The following is a 23,021-nucleotide window of genomic DNA, read 5'->3' on the forward strand; positions in this document are numbered from 1 at the left end:
CAACTTTTGTGGGAGGTGCGACCCTCTCATCAAAATGGCGCCGTTGTCGGGGACCAATGGTTCGGTCTTAGGTCTTTTTGTTGTGTCAGTGTGTGCTGTGTTTTGTCTTGTGTTGCGTGATGTGTTTTAGGATGTTTAGTTAGTCTTGTTTGGGTTTACTTCTTTTATCGATTTTTGTGTTTTTAGATTTTTATCATTTTTTGTATTTTGTGCATTTAGTTGTTGTTTCTGGAAGTTTCAAATTATGTAAATAATGGTTTTCCCCCATGTTATGTTTCTATATGTTTGGTTTAATCTTTGTTTGAAGTGGAAGTCCAGGTCTGAGACAGGTTTTGCACTACAATAGAGGAGATGACAGATTCTCAAGACTGGATATATGATCTGATCAAGAGTCTTCCCAAATTCCATGGGTTGGCACATGAAGATCCATACAGGCACCTCAGGAGTTTTGTTTGGTGTGTTTGTCAATGAGGCCTCCTGGTGTTTCAAAGGAGACAGTGTTGATGAAAGTGTTTCCAATGTCCCTTCAAGGTGCAGCAAGAGACTGGTTCCTATACCAGTATCCTTTTGATAGTTGGCAGGAAACACAACAGAGATTCCTCAACAAGTTCTTTCCAGCAGCAAAGGTAAGCAACATTAGGAGGGAGATCACTACCATTGAGCAATTTCAAGAAGAAAGCCTGGCAGATTATTGGGAGAGGTTTAACAGGCTCTGCACAGCCTGTCCAAACCACCAAATTTCAGAGCATTTGCTCTTGATTTACTTTTATGAAGGGCTCCTGGACAATGAAAGGATATTAGTGGATGTAGCTGCTGGTGGATCTTTGATGGACAGAACTCCAACAGAGGCAAAGAAGTTGCTCTGCAAGCTGGCGGGTCAAAATCCAAGTGAGGTAGTAAAGGAAAAACCTGAGCAGGTTTACTGTAAACTTGAAATCCCTACTCATGTATCTGAGGTTCAAGTAAATTTTAATGCTTTTGAATTGGTAAAACTTGAACCATTTAAGCCTGTTTTGGATTCTGATATTGATACACATGTGCACACTCATGTTGTGGATTCATTATTCCCTGTAGAGCACATTGACATACCTGATGTTCACTATCCTTGCACTGACCTTGATTTAAATGATAGCCTTGAGGATGCAGCTGATGACTTGGAGATTGGTAAGAAACATTTCAGTGAGCAAAAACAGGTTTATTCTGAACTTGAGATTCCAAACACTTTACCTGATTTGCTTATACATTCAAATGCCTGTGATTTGATGCACACTGATTCTATAGGATTCATGACTGATACTGATACAAATTTGATTGACCATTCTAAAATTTTTGATTCAGTATCAGCCATTGAACCCATTGGTCTAAAGGTTGTTTTGAATGGACATGATTACCGTGATGAAATTTTGAATGATAATAGCCTTGAACTGACCTTTGATTCTGTTGATGATGCATATATCAATATTGATTTTGAGGTGGAAACTGTGCAATCTGATAACTCTATAGAGTTAGGACTGGACTTTGATCTGACACAGTTCTCTGAGAACTTTGAATGTGATTGTGAATCTGGTTCTTGCCCGATTTGTATTGAAATTGATTATGTGCTACAGACAGATTCTAAGCGTATAACAGACTATTAATTGTGAGTTTGATGACCATGCTGCAGAATTAAATGAGAATGCAGGTGCTGACATTAAGGAAATCATGATTAATGAAGGAGAGTGTACTGCTACTTCTTTGACTGAGCCAGAGATCTCCATTCCGGTGTCACACACTGAACAACTGCCAGTGGAAGGAAAGCTACTGATGGAACAGTTTGCTGGGAAAAGAAAGAAGAAACATCTCGTTGTGGATGATATGGCAGTACTGATGAAGTTGTTCCTCCTCAAAACTTGTTTGCTGAATCCTGTGGTGGAAGACATCTCCCTGATAGTCCAAAATTGGCAATTGCCACCATGACCAGGGGAGTTTTCTTTCTCTCTTCTCCCCCTTTCCCTACTTTTATTGCACTTGTCCATGATCTGTTGACTGTTTTGATTTCTGATCTTATGCTTATGACACATTGAGGACACTGTGTAGTTTAAGTGTGGTCTATTGGGGGAGATTCTGATTTTTCTTTGTTAATTTTTGTTTTCCGTGTTAAATTTTTTCTTTTCTAGGTTGTTTTTGTTTTGTTTTGTGTACAGTTTTACATGTTTCTCTTCATTTCTGGACTGTGTTAAAGTTGTAGACTCGTCTTTCACTTCACTTGATTGATACTTATTGGTTTGAAATCCCTTGCTTTTCTTTGCTTGGAAGATGATCATGATGTTTGAGAGTTGAATTGATTGTGACACAAATGCCCTGTGTGAGAATTTGAGCCACTTTGTGTTCTTCCTTGTGTGTGATATGTCTCTTGATTGCTTGCACATATGCCTTGGCTTGACTCTTGTTGATAATTCTTGATTGATATGCATGTTTGGAAGTGATAAAGGCAGTTTTGTTCTTGAGCCTCTCTAGCCAAATAAGCTTACCTTGTTTTGATCCTTTGATAACCCCTTTTGAGCCTATACTTTCCCCATTTCTTTGTTTTGAAGCTCATACACTAGCCCTAAGTGAAAAACCATGATTACCTTAACCTTAGGGAATTTTGGAGCTTTGGTAGTGTTTTGGGAACAAGTGTGGTCTCCTTGGGGTTTCTGATGAATTGGCTGGTTGGTTCCTCTTCTTGTTTTATGTTTGTAAATATGTTGTGTATCTTGTCTCTTATAGTTGTGTCCTAAACAGAGAGAAAAGAAAAGAGATAGGATGAAAAAATATAGAGAAAAAAAAATGAAAAAAAAAAGAAAAAAAATATTTTGTGAATAATGGAGTCAAGAAGAGGATTGAATTAGAGGTTTTGGGTGAGTTGACTGTGTTTACACTTGTTCCCCATTGCTCCTTTATTTCTTTTGGTTTGTAGCTTCTCATCCATATTTATCCTCCCTTGTCCTTGGCCCCATTTCACCCATAAAAGACCTTTTGATTTGAACATGCATATGTTTTGAGTGTTGATATTAGAGGTTTGCCAAGTCTGTTGTTGTTTGCTTTCTTGAGTGCATTGAGTTGAAATTCTTTACCTTATACACTTGAGAGAAACACTGATAGTGCATCTGTGAGTTTTTGTTGCTTTTGATTCACCTCTTGAGCTGATTGATCATTTTGCCATGTCTTGAATTGCTTGGATGATTTCATGAGTATCTGCTTTCTTATTGATTCTGTGTTGGATATTGTCTACTTCCTTCTTGGTCCAGATTCCTGGAGAACTGTGTAATTCTGTTTCTGTTCCTGTTTTGGAGTCTTTGTTGTCTGTCTGTCGAGTCTGTGTCACCTCCCTGATGTTTGAGTAGTTCCCTGTTTTCGTCTTGGTTTTGCCCAGGAGTGCAAAAGACTAAGTGTGGTCTATTTTGATGAGTCGTTATTTCTTGAATTATATTTAGTTTATTGCAGTTAAATAAACCAGGGAATTGTGTTTAATTGTTGTTATTTCCCCGTTTTCCGAATTCTGCTTAATTTGGTCGGAAATTTGTAATTGTACTAATTTGGGTTTTGTGAGCTGATTAAGTGCATTTTTGAAGTGCAGGAAAATTTTGCAAATACATTTTGGGACATCAGGAAGAATGCCGAATAAATTCAAGACTTTCCACACAGACAATTTTGAATTAATTAAATTGTAATTCAGTAGTTTAGAATTTTTGAATCAACTCTTATATTTTGGGTCAATTTTTGGTAAATTAGATTAGACCCAAAAAAATTAGAAATGAGTGACTTGGACCTAGGGTTTTTCTTTTGTGTGGACGCCATCCCTATTAAAGGGAGGACACCCGTCCTTAGAAAGGGCCCAGCCGCCACGCATTTTGGAACTTTTTTTACACTCTCGGTCTTGAGGTTTTTGGAGACGATGGTAGTTCTGAAAATTTTCTGAGGGGCTGAACGTTGCTTATGAATTGAAGGAATGGAATGATTTTTTATCATGTTTGCTGATTTCTCATTGCCGCTTCCATTTGGTTACTACGCTTTTATTGAATGTTGTTTTTGTCTTTTAAATTCAATATGCTGATTCACTTTGCTGGAGCGAAGCTCTCGGTGTAGTGGAGAAGAGAGCCATGTGCAACCTTGGAGGTGTGAATTTATTTTTGCTGGACGGAAAGGGAACCACATAAGCTGGTTTGCTTTGCTGGAAGTAGCCACCGAGAGGGAAAGAAAGGTAGCGCGGGGGAGCAAGGCAAGGAAGTGAGTGATTTCGGAAGAAGGGTGCAGTGTTTTTCATTTGGAGAATTTATGTGTTCAGAGAAATGGAGTCACGGCTGGAAACTTTGAAGGAAGCACACAATCGGTAGAAGCGGTGCAGTAGGATTGGAAAAGAATGGAACGGTGATGGTTGGGAGCAGAAAGCACACGGTTGAAGGCTGGGATGCAAGCAAGGTAGGAGGTGCTGTCACAGGGAACATACGAGAATGTGATTCAAGGTGCTGGAATGAGGTGCTCCACGGAAGATTGGCAAGGAGCTGGAGAAGGTGTGTGGTGAGCACGGTGATTACTGGGGCAGTGGTGTGCATATGATGAAGTGTTGAACGGTGGCAGTGAGTGGTCATTGAAAAGTAAGTCATTGTAATTAAAATTTAGAAAAAGGGTTATCTAGAAGAATGGCACATGCGGTGGTGGATAAAAAAATAAGATGGAAATTAGATTGGAGTAAGTGTCACGGCATTGGGGGATAAGTAATTTAATTCTCATGGTGCAGCACGTTAATGGGTGGAGCTTCAATTGTTTATTTTATTTCTTTCTTGGTGGATGTACCAGCTGCAATGTTATGGTAGTTGCCATTTGGAAAAAGTTCAATTGTTTGGTAAAAAGAAATGTTGCACGGAGATTAAGGGAAGAGATTCATATTTTATTTCCTTTCTTTAAGTGAAGCACATATTTTTTTTTTACGGCTGAAGCTTGCATTCCTTTCTTTAGGAGAAGATCATAACCATCACGCTTGTTGTAGTGCACACGGCTTACTCCACAAAATTTCCTTTCTTTTCTTCCTTTCTTAGCATGGACCGAGACACATTACTCATTAAGCATTTATTTCTTTTTTTTTTATCATTAGTACCGTGATGAATAGTATTTCAGCTAAGTGTTTTCTTCATATTTCTATAATCTGTTGCATTATTGAACATCGTTTCCTAACCTAAGTCACCACTGTTTTAATCCTGTGTTTACAGTCGTGTTTTAAAGTTGAGTTCAATTGCATTCACAAACCTTTCACAAACCCCCCCACTACGTGTTTGATCTGAGACTGAACCGCAATTTGGTCCTTGAGAGACGACCTAGGAGTCACTTCCTAGTCTGTACTGCATTCTTTTATGCACAACTTTTGTGGGAGGTGTGACCCTCTCATGAGTGTTCGACAACACCAGGTTGTTGGAATCGGTAATAGAGAGGTTGCAGCAGCAGAACGTTACCTTGATGGAACAGAACGCTGTTGCTTTACGTAGTTTGGAGGCCGCTCGCGCCAACTCTGAAGCTACACAAAGGCAGTTGATGGAGATTATTGCCGCTAATAGGAATACAGCAGGAGCGTCCTCTTCCAATGCTATTCACCAGGCGGAGTGGAGCTTGGAAAGCTTCCTTCAACACCATCCAGCCAAATTCAGTGGGAATTGCCTCCCTGACGAGGCAGATCAATGGCTGCGTGACATGGATAGAATATTTAATGCCAAGAGGTGCCCGGACGAGAATCGCTTGGCATTCACGGAGTATCTACTGACCGGGGAAGCAAGCCAGTGGTGGGCGAGCATGAGGGCCATCTTGGCGGACGCTCACAGTCCCATCACTTGGGAAGTATTCAGAAGCAAGTTTTATGAAGAATATTTTCCTGACAGCGTTCGTTTTGCCAAGGAAGTGGAGTTTCTGCAATTGGTACAAGGTGGAATGTCTGTTTCCGAATACACGAACAAGTTCAAGCACTTAGTTTGTTTCAACACTACGGCTACCAGTGAGGAGTGGCAATGTAGAAAGTTTGAAAACGGGCTGAGGAGTGATCTGAAGGTGTTAATATCCAGCCTGTGTATCCAGTCATTTCCTGCAATGGTCAACAGGGCCAAAGTATTGGAGAAGAATATGGCAGAAGCAGAACGACATAAGAAGCAACAACAGGTGGTTAGGGGACCGATCGTATCTAGAAACAATACTAACCTGAGAAGGACCTCCTACACTCGTCCAAATCAACCATCAAATTCCAGTGGGTCTCAAGCGGTGGTAATTGTCGGGCAGACTGGGCAACCAGGAAACGTGACCTGTTTCCAGTGTAGAGGACCGCATTACCGCTCGTCATGTCCTCAACTGATGGGAGGAAAATTTTGCGTTCGTTATAGAAGAAATGGACATCTGGAAAATGAGTGCAACACGGGAGGACGAGCCATGATGAGACCACCGAACGCTGGAAGGAATCAGCCAAGAGGTGGTTGGGCTCAAGCAGTTGGGCGCGTATATGCTATAACGGGTGCTGAGGCAGCAAGCTCAGGTACACTCATCACCAGCACCTGCTTAGTATATGGTAGATCTTGCTGTGTATTGTATGATTCGGGAGCAACACATTTCTTCATCTCGAAGGCATGCGTTGGCAAATTGGGTTTAGAAGTGAGAGAGATGCAGTTCGACCTAGTGGTGTCAACCCCAGCGGCTGGCGAGGTTAGGACGTCCACTATGTGCGTCAGATTTCCTATAGAAGTGGAGGGGCGTAAGTTTAAAGTCAATCTCATCTGCTTACCTCTTCAAGGTTTGGAGGTGATTTTAGGAATGGATTGGTTGACTACCAATCGCATTCTCATAGATTGTGGTAAGAAGGAATTAGTATTTCCTGAAGAAGAAGAAGAGTTATCAGTAACGCTCGGTCAACTAAAAGAAGACATTATGGAAGGCGCCAGCTGTTTCCTGATAATGACGCACGAGGACAAAGAGATGGGAGAAATGAACTTAGAACGATCGTCCAGTAGTAACAGAAACGGACGATCGGTTGTGGATGAGTTCCTGGACGTTTTTCCGGAAGAAATACCTAGACTTCCCCCTCCTCGCGAAGTTGAATTCACCATTGATTTGGTGACGACCACAGCACCCATCTCTGTTCAACCATATCGTATGTCGCCTGTAGAGTTGGTTGAACTTAAGAATCAGATTGAAGAATTGATGGACAAGCAATTTATCAGACTGAGCGTATCACCATGGGGAGCACCTGTTCTCTTAGTGAAGAAGAAAGATGGCAGCTCTCGGCTTTGTATTGACTACAGGCAATTAAACAAGCTGACCATCAAGAATAAGTACCCATTGCCAAGGATAGATGTATTTGTTGGATCAATTGCATGGGGCCACAGTATTCTCGAAGATTGACTTGCGATCTGGATATCATCAAATTAGAGTTAAAGAGGAAGACATCCAGAAGACTGCTTTCAGTTCTCGTTACAGACACTACGAGTATGTAGTGATGCCGTTCAGTGTGACTGGAGTTCTTAAAAGATTATAATTTTGAACTGCTTTATCATCCGGGAAAGGCTAATGTAGTGGCAGACGCCCTAAGCAGAAAAGCAGTCCATGTCTCGGTTATGATGGTGAAAGAACTCAGTCTGGTTGAAAGCTTTAGAGATCTAAGGTTGCAGTTCGGTTATTTGGTTTTGTAAAACCGTTCGTCCCGAATTCTTGTTACTTTTGTACTAACGTATTTAACTATGTAATTAATGTCGTTCGACTTTTGAACGTTAGTTTTAGTGTAAGACTGCACTGTTTGATTTTGCAATGTAATTAATTCTAATTTATGGTTATTACTGTATTTTGGGATGTTACACTCTGACTAATGTAACAAAGGTTCATCTCCATCCTTTTACATGATGCTTCAATGTTTTTCTGAGTGGAGCTGGTCACCTGCAAAAAATGTTGAAGTGTGTCCTCCAATGTTGGCCTTCTTTCCGATAGAGAGGGTTGTTGCTGCCATTGTTGTTGTGGTTGATTCTCAAATTGTCCGGCAGCTTGCAATATTGACTTTGATCCATGCTTGAGGGAGGTTCCCACCAGTAGTTGAGATTACTTTGGTAGAATTGAGTGCCCATATAGTTAAATTTTTGTCCGAATTGCATCCTGCAAGCATTAGGCACAAAACTCTAGAAAATATTTATTAGCACAAAAAGATAGAGAAGATATAAAGAATAAAAGATAGCAAGATAGAAGATTAAAAAAACAGAAAATAGAAAAACAAAAATAGAAAAATAAAATAAAATAAAAAAACAGAAAACGAAAAAAAAGAAATAAAAACAAAAAACGAAAAAATAAAAATAGAAAACGAAAAAATAAAAATAAAAAACAGAAAATAAAAAAAACAAAAAAATAAAACAAAATAAAATAATAATCGAAAAATATAAAAACAGAAAATAAAATAAAATAAAATCAAATAAAATAAAATCAAATCAAATCAAATCAAATCAAAATAAAATAAAATAAAATAAAATCAAAACCGAAAAATAAAAACAAAAAAAAAACAGAAATTCAAATTTCAAAATTCAAAATTCAAGTCAAAGATAATCAATAATCACACAAATAAACTAGTTAAACCAAAGGTCCCCGGTAACAGCGCCAAAAACTTGATGACAAATTTATGAACACCGAAAAACGGCGCCACAAACTTGTTTAACAATCGGCAAGTGTGACCGAATCGTATCAAGTAATAAAACAGGGTAAGACCAAGTATCGTTTTCCCAAAGGACTCACGGCCTAGTTAGTTATATGATTTGTTGATTATTTAAGACTTGTAAACAATTGATTATAGGTTTCAATGCAAAAGACAGTAAATAAACATGTATGCATGAATTTGATCAATGGAGAAAAACAGAATACAAACACTTCAATGAATTAGATGGATGAGTATGTTGTTGGGTTTATCAATTTCATCTTATCCACTCTCATATACTTTTAGAAATTCATCATTCTTTTCATCAATGTTAATGCCACTCTCTAAATCACCTTGCAAGAAGGCCTATCCTTAATTACGAGTTCATACAATTCCTAACATTCTTAGTAATTAGTTCTGAAGTGCAGGAGCTTAAAGGCAACCAATATGCTATTGGGAGAAATTCCCCGGATCTAGATTTCCCCGTACGTTCCCATATCGACAAAATCAATAATCATGGCAATGAATGAGTTAAACAAAGCAAGCAATAAGCAAAGAGGAAAAACCCTAACAAATGATGAAAGAAAGCATGTATCTTAATATAAGACGTTAAAATAAATTCCATATATGAGAGTTTCACAAGACTACATTGATTCCCCAACAACAATACAAGGTTTAGTTCACCATATTCATGGTGAAGCTAGATGAATAATAATGGAAGAATGAAAGATAAAACCCTAGAAAGCGGAGGAGGTAGCCTGAGCATCCAAGATCCTCCTTCAAGGGGTGGAAAAGAGAGTGTTTGCTTCGTCTCTGCTAAAGATGCAAACCCTAAGACATCTAGGTCTTTAAATAGGACATAAAAATAATAGAAAACGGGTCAGGCCCAAACAGATCATAAAATCGCAAAAAACTGGCCCAAAACTCGTCTGGTTGACTTTTTTCGTATTCTGGTTGACTGGTTGACTTTTTTGCATTCTGGTTGACTTTTCTGTATTTTGGTTGACTGGTTGACTTTTCAGCATTCCAATCATTCGGTACTTCAATTCTTCTTTCAAATCATTCAATTAGCCTACAAAATCAAGGGAATCTTGCACAAAACCATTCAATTCACCTTCAACTCTCTTATTCACAAAACTAAAGCAAAAATATGAGTTCAAGCTAATTTCTAAGTCTTAAAGGTTGTTTTTGGTATCAATTTTAAGCATAAAAATAACGGTTTTTCAACCGTTATCATCCACTTAGTCCACTTCGTCCACTTCCTCCACTTCCTCCACTTTGTCCACTTCGTCCACTTCGTATACTTCGTCAACTTCGTCCAATTCGTGCAATTCCTCGAGTTCCTCAACTTTGTCCACTTCGTCAACTTCGTCAAATTCGTCCACTTTGTACATTTCCTCCACTGCCTTCACTTCCTTCATTTACTCAACTTCATCAACTTCGTCCACTTCCTCTTCTTCCTCCACTTCCTACACTTCATCCACTTCGTCGACTTCGTCCACTTTCTCTAGTTCCTCCACTTCCTCCATTTCCTCTACTTCCCCAATTTCCTCCACTTCCTCGAGTTCCTCCACCTTGTCGACTTCCTTCACTTCCTCAACTTCGGCCACTTCGTCCACTTCGTCCACTTTGTCCACTTCGTCCACTTCCTCCACTTCCTTCACTTCCTCCAATTCCTTCAATTTCTCTCTTTTGTCCACTTCGTCCACTTCGTATACTTCGTCAACTTTGTCCACCTCATCCACTTCGTCCAATTCCTCGAGTTCCTCAACTTCGTCCACTTCGTCAACTTCATCCATTTCGTCCACTTCCTCCACTGCCTTCACTTCCTTCATTTCCTCTTCTTCCTCCACTTCGTCCACTTCGTCCACTTCCTCCACTTCGTAGAGTTTGTAACCTTCGTCAACTTCGTCCACTTTGACCACTTCCTCCACTTCCTCGACTTCGTCTGCTTCCTCCACTTCCTCCACTTCCTTCACATCCTCTACTTCGTCCACTTCGTCAACTTCATCCACTTCGTCCACTTCCTCAACTTCGTCCACTTCCCCACAAACTTGTTGAACAATCAGCAAGTGTGACCGAATCGTTTCAAGTAATAAACTCGGTAAGACCAAGTATCGTTCTCCCAAAGGACTCACGGCCTAGTTTAGTTATGTGATTCGTTGATTAGCTAAGACTTAAGGACGAAATAATTGAAGTTTAATATGCAAAACAGAAAATAAACATGTATGCATGAGGTTTTGATCAATGGCAAAAGCAAAAGATAAACACTTTCAATGAAATATATGTATGAATATGTTGTTGGGGGTCAATTTCATCTTATCCACTCTCATATATTTTTGGAATTCAACATTCAAATCATCATTGTTAATGCCACTCTCTAAAGTACCTTTCAAGAAGGCTTCTCCCTAATTACGAGTTCATACAATTCCTAGCATTCCTAATAATTAGTTCATAAGTGCAGGAGCTCAACGACAACCAATATAATATTGGGAGAAATTCCCCGGATCTAGACTTCCCCGTACGTGCCCGTATCGACAAAATCAATAATCATGCATCGAATGAGTTAAACAACGCAAGCATTAAGCAAAGAGGAAAAACCCTAACTAATGATGAAAGAAAGCATAAATCTTAAATAAAAGATGTAAAAACAAATTCCATATATGAGAGCTTCAAAAGATTACATTGATTCCCCAACAAACATACAGAGTTTAGTTCACCATATTCATGGTGAACCTAGATGAATAACAATGAAAGAATGAAAGATAAAACCCTAGAAAGGTGAAGAGGAAGCCTGAGCATCCAAGATCCTCCTTCAAAGGGGTGGAAGAGAGAGTGTCTTCTTCGTTTCTGCCAAAGATACCTAACCCTAGGAAACCCTAAAGCTTATATATTATTCGTAAATTACAGAAAATTAGGTCCAAGCCCATAAAAGTGCTGCTCAGCGGTAAAGTACCGCTCAGCGGTAAGTTCGCGTCTCGTTTGTTCCCCTCAACGGCCATTTTGCCCCTCAGCGGATCTCCCGTAAGCTCCTGAGTGCCGCTCAGCGGTAAACTGCCGCTGAGCGGTGACTTCGGCTTCTCCTTTTGCACTTTTTGATGTCTTTTCTGATTTCATCTCTCTCCTTCTTCACTTCTTTCACCAAATTCACCTTAAAACCTGCACAAAAACACTGAAATCAAGCATAAACCTGTCCAGCTCTCTTATTTCTGAAAATATCAATAAAAGCATGATTTCAAGCTAGTTTCTAAGTATAAAGGTTGCTTTTAGTATCAATTTTAAGCATGAAAATAACAGTTTTTCAACTGTTATCAGCGGGAAGCACACTTCAAACAGGGAAGAGAAGCATTTCATTCTCTTTTCTTAGACGCATGGTGATAGCAGTGTAGAAGGTTTTTTCGTTTTCTTTTCTATGTTGAAACAGAGAAGAATTTTGAAGAGTCTTATTCTTAATTTTGTCTTCATGTTTGAACCAGATTTTTATTTTTATATTAGTGTTAAAAAGTGGAGAAGAATTCATTCACTTTAGACAACAAAAGTAGAAGGATGGTTGGTGATTTACGTAAAGAAAGAAGAAGTGGTCTACATGATTAATTTTTCTTTTATTTCTTTGAGTTGGTGCAGCTGCAGCACACTTTTATTTGTTTAGTATGCTTTCAATTTTTTTATTCTAGCTTGGAGTATTTTTAGTTTATTTTATTTACTGCCACTTATTTTGATTCCTTAAGTGCTCAAGTTTTTTCAATTTAGAAGTAAGGTGTGTCCACGTGAATGTGAAGCATTGTGCGGTGATGGGACACGTTGAAGGATAGAAAGTTTTATTTTTTTTAGTAATTGAATGAAGATGGTGCAGCGTTGGGCAATTTTTATTTGGGAAAAGAAGTGAAGTACGTTAGAGGAGATGTGGTGTCACGTTCACGGGTTGCATCCATATTTCTTCTTTCTTTTAGATTCATTGTTTTAATGTTTACCTTACAATATTACATTTAATGTTTTAGCTTAAGAAATAGACCACACTTAGTCTTTTGCACTCCTGGGAAAAACCAAGACAAAAACCAGGGAACTACTCAAACATCAGGGAGGTGACACAGACTCGACAGACAGACAACAAAGACTCCAAAACAGGAACACAGTTGCACAATTCTCACAAAATCTGGACAATAAAAGGTATAGGCAGAATCCCACACAGAGTCAATGAAAGCAGATACTCAAAGAATCATCCAAACAGTTCAGTACAAGGAAAACAGTCAATCAGTTCAAGAGATGAATCAAAAGCAACAGAGCCTCACAGATGCACACAATCAGTGTTTCTCTCAAGTGTTTAAGGTAAATCAATGTCACTCAATGCACTCAAGAAATGAAACACAAATAGACTTGGCAAGCCTTTAATATCAACACTCAAACACATACGCATGTTCAAATCAAAAGGTCTTTTCATGGTTGTAATGGGGCCAAGGACAAGGGAGGATATATCTGGATAAGAAGCTACAAACCATAAGGAACAGAGGATCAATGGGGAACAAGTGTAAACACATTCAAACACACCCACAACCTCTAATTCCATCCTCTTCTTGACTCCATTATTCACAATTTTTTTCATTTTTTACTGTTTTTCTACTCTTTTTTTTTTCGTCCTGTCTCTTTTCTTTACTCTATTCAGCACACAATTTCAAGAGACAAGATACACCACATATTTACAAAAACAAAACAAGAAAAGGAACTAACTAGCCAACTCATCAAAATCCCCAAGGACCACACTTGTTCCCAAAACACTTCTAAAGCTCCAAAATTCCATAAGGTTAAGGTAATCATGGTTTTTCACTTAGCGCTAGTGTATGAGCTTCAAAACAAAGAAATAAGGAAAGTATAGGCTCAAAAGGGGTTTTCAAAGGATCAGAACAAGGTAAGCTTATTTGGCTAGAGAGGCTAAAAAACAAAGTTGCCTTTATCACTTCCAAACATGCATATCAATCAAGAGTATCAACAAGAGTCAAGCCAAGGCATATGCGTAAGCAATCAAGAGACATATCACACACAAGAAAGAACATAAAGTGGCTCAAATCTCACACAGGGTAATTGTGTCACAATCAATTCAACCTCTCAAACATCATATCATCTTCCAAGCATAGAAAAACAAGGATTTCCAACCAATCAGAGTATCAATGAAGTGAAAGACACATCAACAACCTAAACAAAGTCCAGAAATCAAGAGAAATATGCAAACTGTACACAAGACACGACAAAAATAACCTAGAAAAGAAAAAATTTAACCAAGAAAACAAAAACTAACAAAGAAAAAAAAATAAAAATCTCCCCCAATAGACCACACTTAAACTACACAGTGTCCTCAATGTGTCATAAGCATAAGATCAGAAGTCATAACAGTCAACAGATCATGGACAAGTGCAATAAAAGTAGGGAAAGGGGAAGAAGGGAAAAAGAAAACTCCCCTGATCATGGAGGCAGTTGCCAATTTTGGACTTGTAGGGAGATGTCTTCCATTTTTGGATTCAGCAAGGAAGTTTTGAGGACGAACTGCTTCATCCTCCAGATTTGATCTAGCAGTGAAATGTCTTCCACAGCTGGATCTAAACAACAATTGTTGATGAGCGGGTTCAGCATGTGCCTATTGATCTTGAAGCTTTTGTCAGTGTCAGCACCTTTGTTGTCCACTGTGGTTGTTTGTTGATCAAATTCATTTGTACCTCCTGCAATAGGGTTAGTGCAATGTGGCTCTACAGAAATTTCATGCAGGGGTATAACACCCAATCGTAGTGTAATAGGCTGAACCTCAAATACATCCTCAGAACATGAATCAATTTCTAAATTACAAGTAATATCAATAACAGACTCAGATTCATGTTCAGTGCATGGAGAATAAACATTGGGATGTGATAGCAAAAAGTGGTTCTCATCATGCATAGAGGGAAAATTAAAATCAGGCTCAGCAACAATATAATCATCAGCATACCTATCAACAACATAATCATGAACATAATCATCAATGACATAATTACACTGAGGTATGCTTACCTCCACTTCCTCGAAGGTTGCTATAGTTTGGGAAGATGAAGGTGGTCTACCTGGCTCAAAATTACTGCTCATATCTGTCTGGTCCTCAAAATTTTCATCAGTCTCCTCAGGTGCAAGAGTAGGGACATAGGAAGGTAGGAAAGTAGGTGGTGCAGTGGTTAACTCATGACTTTGTTCCTCCTGTCCTATGTCGATGGCACTAACATCTTGAAACTGTTCCTCAGTGAGTTAAGTGGCCATCTCTCCCATCTGATCAGTCAAATTTTTAATTGATGCTCGGGTCTCTTGCATGAACTGCATGTTCTGCATGGCCATCTGCCTCAGTAACTCCTTCAATGTAGGCTCAGGCGTAGAAGGCTGAGGAGCTATTTGGGCAGGAGCATCATATTGCTGACTCTGGTATTGCTGGACTAGTGGAGACATAAAAGTACTCTGGAACGGTGGTTCTGGATAATGATGTTGTTGTGGCGCATTATACCATCCCAAGCTAGAGTCATTCCATCTAGGATTGTTGCTGTAACCATACTGCACAGGGGAGAATTTGCTTAGAAACTGATGATCAAGATATCCCTAATCGGTAACGGATCCTAGAGGAAGAGAGTCTTTCCAATCCTTAAGTACTCTTTGTAATGAATGCGGAAATGCCCTCAAGAAAATGTGATCAAGAGGGACATGTTGAGGCTTCATTGAAGAGCACATGATATGGAACTCCTCCAAATGTCTATGTGGGCATTCTCCTGCAAAACCATGAAACTTAGGGAGCAAATATACCAGTCCAGTGCTTAGAACGCAATGAATATCATCCTTTGTAGGTGGAACCGGCTCACGAGGAGCGCTCTCAGGAAATTGAGGATGAGCCATATAGTTCTGAACATAAAAATCAGTAGAATTACAATCAGAGTACCATTTAGAAGGAGAATCATGATCAGAGGCACTCACAGAATAAGCACTATTCACATAACCAGAATAGATAGACATGGAAAAAGAAAAATACTAAAAATTACGAAACAAATAAAACACAACACATTTATACATGCAACACGCACACAGAAAACAGAACATCACAACACAAGACAAAACACATACGACACGCATACAAAAACGCACATAACAAAAAACAACAAAAGACCTAAAATCGAACCTTTGGTCCCCGGCAGCGGTGCCATTTGTAACACCCCTTCTCGGAATGTCACAGAAAATTTTTTTTTTTTTTTTTTTTTATAATTGTTTACTTTTAAAGGCACAACATTTAACATTATTACTGAAAAATACATCAAAGTATTAGCGAGTAATTATTAGATTACAAACCGAATATTAAAAGTTGTTTTAAAATTACAAACCATAACAAATTAAAAGTCTGCTTAAAGTACAATACTTCACAACAATTTATTTTCGCACTTTAAAATTTCCATGTAAATTTCCCAACACGCTCCTCGTTCTAAACTTCTTCAGCTTCACCTGGAACAACATCTACTCCCGTATAACGATAAGCGTTATACGATCATCGTAGTCACACAAGTAGGGTGAGCTAACCATAAAAATAATAATTTACAGATAAGCATACACACTATAAATATCTAATAATATTAATAGCGTATTAATAAGATCGTAGCACCTCTGCCGAAAGATCTTAATATCATAATGTAAAGCTAGATAACCAGAACAAGGAAATTTCTTCGGACACGACTCGAAGTCATCAGACATATTGATTTTGTCCTTCACACGCAGCTAATGGACGTTGGTCCTTCACACGCAGCTATTGGACCTAACTCTTGTCCTTCACACGCAGCTATTGGACACTGGTCCTTCACACGCAGCTATTGGACCTATCTCGGTTCTTGTCCTTCACACGCAGCTATTGGACACTGGTCCTTCACACGCAGCTATTGGACCTATCTCGGTTCTTGTCCTTCACACGCAGCTATTGGACACTGGTCCTTCACACGCAGCTATTGGACCTATCTCGGTTCTTGTCCTTCACACGCAGCTATTGGACACTGGTCCTTCACACGCAGCTATTGGACCGCGGATAAGAGTCGTCCTCCACACACCGCTTTAGACATATCTTCCCGGTTCTTCAAGGACTTACGAGTAAAAACATTGGTGAGTAACATCCATTCACCAAGCACAATACTCAGCACGAGTTAGAATTTTACGGGCTAGATATCTGTATTTCCCTCGAAAGGGTAAAATGACAGAACTCGTATCCACCTATCGCCTTATATAGGCAAAAAGGAAATTATCCTTTTTAACTACCGAGATAAAGCATAAAAATATTTTTGATTATACACGATAAGACTATAAAATTCTTAAAAGCTATCTAATTAGATCCCACGAAAATAAAGTACATGCCAACTTACATTAAATACAGAAATCACATTCAAGACAAATTGCTGTCAATTCCGGCATTCGCTTATTGCTTCACCCGTAACTCTCTCTATAGAACTCCGAACGAGTTGGTTCTTGTTTTATTGGATTCTAGACTTAAAAATCTTTCATATGAATGCTAACTCGTAATTTTTGGATTAAAGCATCAGCTGCAGTAAAATGTTTAAAATAAACATTTTTGTCTCGTTTTTCTGTATTTTCAGCTATGACCTTTCTTGATTGTTTTGTTTATTACTCTCTCCACATAATTCCAAATAATATGGTTCTTTTTGCGTTGAAAAATAGACTTAATAAGCTTTCTTTAGACACTGGAATTAAAATTTTTGGACCACTGTACTAACTGCAGTGAAATTATGAAAATCAGCATTTTCTGAGCTTCCTAGACAGGTGTACATGACTCACGGTGGATTTATAACAAGTTAAGAAAAAAATTGAACTTTTGCTCCAATTAAGACAATACAATATGAGAGGGTGCCTTGGTTCCAAATCTAATTTCCAGGACGAAGTTTGAGAAGTGATTATAATTGGACAACTAAGATATGGTCCTATGTTCAAAGATGGTAGGTCCAAAAAAATTCTGTAGCAATAGTACCTCACGTACTTAGTTTTTCAGAAGTAAGAATTAAAGAATAGTATTTAATTTTCAAAGCTACCAAGCATAGAAAGTATGATCAATATATTATCTTATTATTCAAGTTCGGTGCAACTTTAAAAAAAATGATGTTCTTATGGGTAGTGATGGATAAACAACACAATTTGTTATATTATCAAAACAATGGAAACCGAGAATCATGGCCTGAACATAAAATAAGATTTTATCAATCAAAGTAATATGGCTAATAAAGAAAGGAAACGTATAGAGAGGAGGATAAATAGGTTGATGTATATATATATATATATATATATATATATATATATGGTTTAAGATATTAGGTGGTAAGCTTATTTAATTATTATTCTACCATAGTTTAGAAATCAATATGCTACTGCCACTATGGTCAGGGTACACATACCAAGAGAATTTAGTACCGTGAGAGATGTTCTATAAGGAAAATATAGCAATTAAACTATTCTAAAATTTTATACTACTATAGACCATTACGGCTGGAATTGGAATTCCAATAGTAAAGAAACTTGCTTCCGACAACAACGAATAAATGAATGGAAAGTCGTGGTATGGTATAAAGGAATAAATTTAAAAACATGTAAGTATGGTAAGTCTGACACAAGAAGCATGGCTCTAAAGAAAAAGAAATATATAACTAGACAAAAGAGAAGACTTACGACAATACCAACGTGCACGCCTCATAAAAGTATAATTCACATCCAAATTCTTCATTATCTCATATACTCATATTAATATATATGAAACAACAGTATTCGGTTATTCTCTATTACCAAACTGTTTCATGCCTCCCAACCAAAGTCAGCAAAGAAAGACATCGTCTTACAACAATCATATGACTGGAAACACACTTTGTGCAGAACCGTGAATCAACACTTGTTCAACTAGATTTATGATTGTATCATATTTATCAGGGTTGATAACGAGTATATCTTACAGCAAAAAGATTCATGACCAGCTTTCAAGATACGATATTGTCTCTACCAATCAAACAAGATGCAACAGAATGCAATTCAAGGTAATCATACAATTTCTACAATGAATAAAAGAAATGGTTTAGCTCCCCTACCTCTTTCTCCAGCAATGGTTGGTTGGTTCCTTAAGATTTTCAGCCCTTAGATGATCTAAGTCTCCTTCTTCCTTAGTTTCCTCCACCTCTCCGGCAACACTCCAATTTCAGATATCTCTCCCGTTCACTCTTTCAGTTTTTGTTATTATTTTTTTTTTTCTTTTCCTAATGAAATCCTACGATTTATTAGCAAACAGACCGGTCCCTCCATTTCCAAAGAGGAATCATGTTGGTCACTAGAAAACGATAATATTGGTTCTTAAGGTCAAAATTTCGTTCAATGTTTCCCACAGAGTCGTTTCATGATGAAAGTTTTGTCTGATGTGTGCACTTAAGAAGATATTGTGCTATGCTTACACAAAAGGTGACCCCAAGGTAAAGGAAATAGACCAAAACCGTGAAGAGTGGAGAAAGCAACAACAATAAAAAAAATTATCAGATGAAGTGGGGGAAAAGATTGGTCATGGTTGAAGAAGAAAAAATTCATGTTACTCAATATGGCCCTCAGTATGCACGAAGATAAATTCTTCAGGTGGCCAATGTATATACATCATAGTTCAAGCTTTTAGAACAACAAAAACAAAAAAAAAAAATGAAACCAGGTTCACGTATTAAGACAATTATTGCATAAGAAATTTGTTCCACTCTTGAAATAACAAACTTTCATATTTGAAAGTCATAAAGTAATCTAACCCATGATCCGCATGGCAGACAAAATGGACTACTTTCAAATAAGTGGAAAAATATAAAATTTAAAGGAATTGAATGAAAAGTTTCCAACCTTTGTCAAAAAAAAAAAAATAAAATAAAATAAACAAAAGCCGGAACAAACTTTTGGTGCATCAAGAATTGTTTCATCCAAGTATGTCTTTTTACTAAAAAAATTAAATGTGCCCCGAAAGGACTTGTATGTTGATGTGGCTATTTTTATTCACTCTTTATTCATATATGGCACAAAATCCTTAACACTTCACGTGATCATCTGACTAACCATCACACTCCAAACTTTTATGACAACCATAAATAGGCAAAGTTCTCGCATGCAATTAAATTAAGAAAAACAAGACAAGTTTTACAGAATCCTAAAGCCATTTAATTCAATAACCATGGTAATTTAACAAAGTAAGTAATATAATAGAATTACATCTTAAACACTTAAATACACAAATACCATCACAAAATAAGAAATTCTTACTAACTAAATATTAGTTGCAAAATAATTTATCTTATAATATTAATTTATTTTTGGGTCTTACAATCTCCCCAACCACAAAAATTTTCGTCCTCGAAAATTGTGATTAAGAAGAGAATAGATAAGGGTATGCCTTCCTCATATCTTCTTCTAATTCCCAAGTGATCTCTTGACTCTTTTCATCCCATAACACTTTCACTGTACTTATGCTTTTTCCTCGAAGATGTTTAGATTGAAAATCTAAAATTCGAACCGGGTTCTTATCTACAGATAAGTCTTCTCTAACTTGAACGTCATCTACTTCCAACACGTGATCTGGACTCGACACATATTTCCTTAGTTGAGATACGTGGAACACATTGTGAAGATTTGCCAACTGAGGGGGTAACGCGATCTCATATGCCACCGGTCCAATCCTCTTTATAATTTGAAAAGGTCCAAGAAACTTTGGAGACAATTTCTTCGATCTGATGGCTCTTCCTATGCCTGTCATTTGTGACACACGGAGAAAAATATGATCTCCTACTTCAAACTCAAGAGGTCTTCTTCTCTTATCTGCATATGACTTCTGTCTGCTTTGAGTTGCACGCATTCTTTCTTGTATCAATTTCACCTTTTCTGTTGTTTGCTGCAACAATTCGGGTCCTAAAGTAACTGCTTCTCCATCTTGATACCAACATAAAGGTGTCCTACATCTTCTTCCATACAATGCTTCATACGGCGCCATCCCTATGCTGGAATGGAAACTATTGTTGTATGTGAATTCCACCAAAGGTAGAATGTCACTCCAATTTTCCAGATGATCCAACACACATGCCCTCAACAGATCTTCTAGTGATTGAATAGTCCTTTCTGACTGTCCATCCGTTTGGGGATGATATGCGGAACTCATCTTAAGTTGCGTACCCAAAGCTTCTTGTAACTTCCTCCAGAATCTAGACGTGAATCTTGGATCACGATCTGAAATGATACTGGATGGTACACCATGCAATCTAATCACTTCTCTGATATAGAGTTCAGCTAACTTATCTAAGGAAGACTTTTGATTGATTGGCAAAAAGTGAGCACACTTCGTCAATCTATCTACAATTACCCAAATAGAGTCATGACCCTTCGCTAATCTTGGCAAATGAGTCACAAAATCCATCGAGATGCTATCCCATTTCCATTGAGGTATATCTAACTGCTGTAGCAACCCTCCTGGTTTCTGGTGTTCAATCTTGGCCTTCTGACAAACTAAACATGAAGACACAAATTCTGCCACGTCTTTCTTCATTCCGCTCCACCAAAATGATTCCTTTAGATCTTTATACATCTTAGTCATACCTGGATGTATACTAAGACGACTCTTATGCCCCTCTTCAAGAATCATTTTCTTTAATTCTGTTTTTGCTGGAATGCAGATTCTGTTCCTAAAACGAAGAATGCCATCTGTCCCCACAGAAAAATCCTTACCTTGCTCTGAGCCCAACAATTCCTTTGCACTTTGTAAACTAGAATCTTCTTTCTGTTCTTCTTTTATCTCTTCTAAAAAGTCATTCGTGATCGTCAAGTGACCACACCAAATATGATCTTTATTTAATTGCCAACCCAGATTCATATCTCTGAACTTCTCAATCAATTCCAACTCCTTTACCATCAAAGATGATATTTGAATACGCTTTCGACTCAAGGCATCTGCTACCACATTTGCCTTTCCTGGATGGTATTGTAACTCGAAATCATAGTCTTTCAAGTATTCCATCCACCTCCTCTGTCGCATGTTCAGTTCCTTCTGGTCAAACAAGTACTTCAAACTCTTATGATCACTGAATACCTGAAAACGTGCCCCATAGAGATAGTGTCTCCAAGACTTCAACGCAAACACTACCGCGGCTAACTCGATATCGTGCGTTGGATAATTTCTCTCATGTACTTTTAGTTGTCTTGATGCATAAGCTACCGGTCTTTTCTCTTGCATTAACACGCATCCGAGTCCTTGATAGGAAGCGTCACAAAATATTTCAAAATTCTTAGAACTATTTGGAATGGCTAAAACTGGAGCACTCGTCAACCTTTTCTTCATTTCTTCAAAGCTTTCTTCGCACTTGTCTGTCCACGAAAAAGGTTGATCTTTACGAGTTAATCGCGTCAAAGGACTCACAATCTTAGAGAAACCTTCCACAAATTTCCGGTAGTACCCAGCCAAGCCGACAAAACTTCTTACTTCAGATACGGTCTTCGGACGTTCCCACTTAAGCACTGCTTCAACCTTTGACAGATCTACAGCAATTCCTTGCGAAGAAATTACATGACCCAGAAATTGAATTTTGTCTAACCAAAACTCGCACTTAGACAACTTTCCATACAACTGATGCTCCCTCAAAATCTCTAACACCAACCTCAAATGCCCTTCATGCTCTTCTCGACTTTTGGAATATACGAGAACGTCATCAATAAACACAACGACAAACTTATCTAGGCAGGATCGAAATATCCGATTCATATAGTCCATAAAAATTGCAGGAGCATTTGTAACTCCAAATGGCATCACTACATACTCGTAATGCCCATAGCGCGATCGAAAAGCTGTCTTTTGCACATCTTCAGGCTTGACTAAAATCTGATGGTAACCGGACCTTAAGTCAATCTTAGAGAATATACCCGCTCCTTGTAACTGATCCAACAAGTCGTCAATCCTCGGTAGCGGATACTTATTCTTTATCGTTAGTTTGTTCAATTGACGGTAATCAACACATAATCTTGAACTTCCGTCTTTCTTCTTTACAAGTAACACTGGAGCTCCCCAAGGCGATACGCTAGGTCTGATAAACCTCCTTTCTAACAGTTCTTCTATTTGCTTCTTCAGTTCTGCTAGCTCTGTAGGTGCCATTCTGTAAGGAGCTACAGATATTGGTCCTGCACCAGGAATCAAATCAATAGAGAACTCAACTTCTCTTCTTGGTGGCAACTCAAGTATCTCATCTGGAAAAACATCAGCGAAATCTTCTACCACTGAAATACCCGTTGCTTGTCGTTCAAAATCTTTCTTTTGTTCTTGTGCCATAATCACAAA

At 38.2% G+C, this 23,021-nt stretch overlaps 1 protein-coding gene across 1 annotated transcript; it reads left to right on the top strand.

Moving 5' to 3' along the window:
* The first annotated feature begins 4,392 nt into the window (after positions 1-4,392).
* LOC148196005 (uncharacterized) lies at positions 4,393-7,525 on the top strand. Its single transcript, XM_088095355.1, has 4 exons — positions 4,393-4,532; positions 5,424-6,745; positions 6,839-7,141; positions 7,377-7,525. Exons 1-4 carry the CDS (start codon positions 4,393-4,395, stop codon positions 7,523-7,525), a joined length of 1,914 nt encoding a protein of 637 aa, XP_087951481.1.
* The last annotated feature ends 15,496 nt before the right edge of the window (positions 7,526-23,021 follow it).

This window comes from Vigna umbellata, chromosome 7 (assembly GCF_029865625.1).
Source record: "Vigna umbellata cultivar VRB3 chromosome 7, Vumbellata_1.0, whole genome shotgun sequence".
Classification (NCBI taxonomy): Eukaryota; Viridiplantae; Streptophyta; class Magnoliopsida; order Fabales; family Fabaceae; genus Vigna; species Vigna umbellata.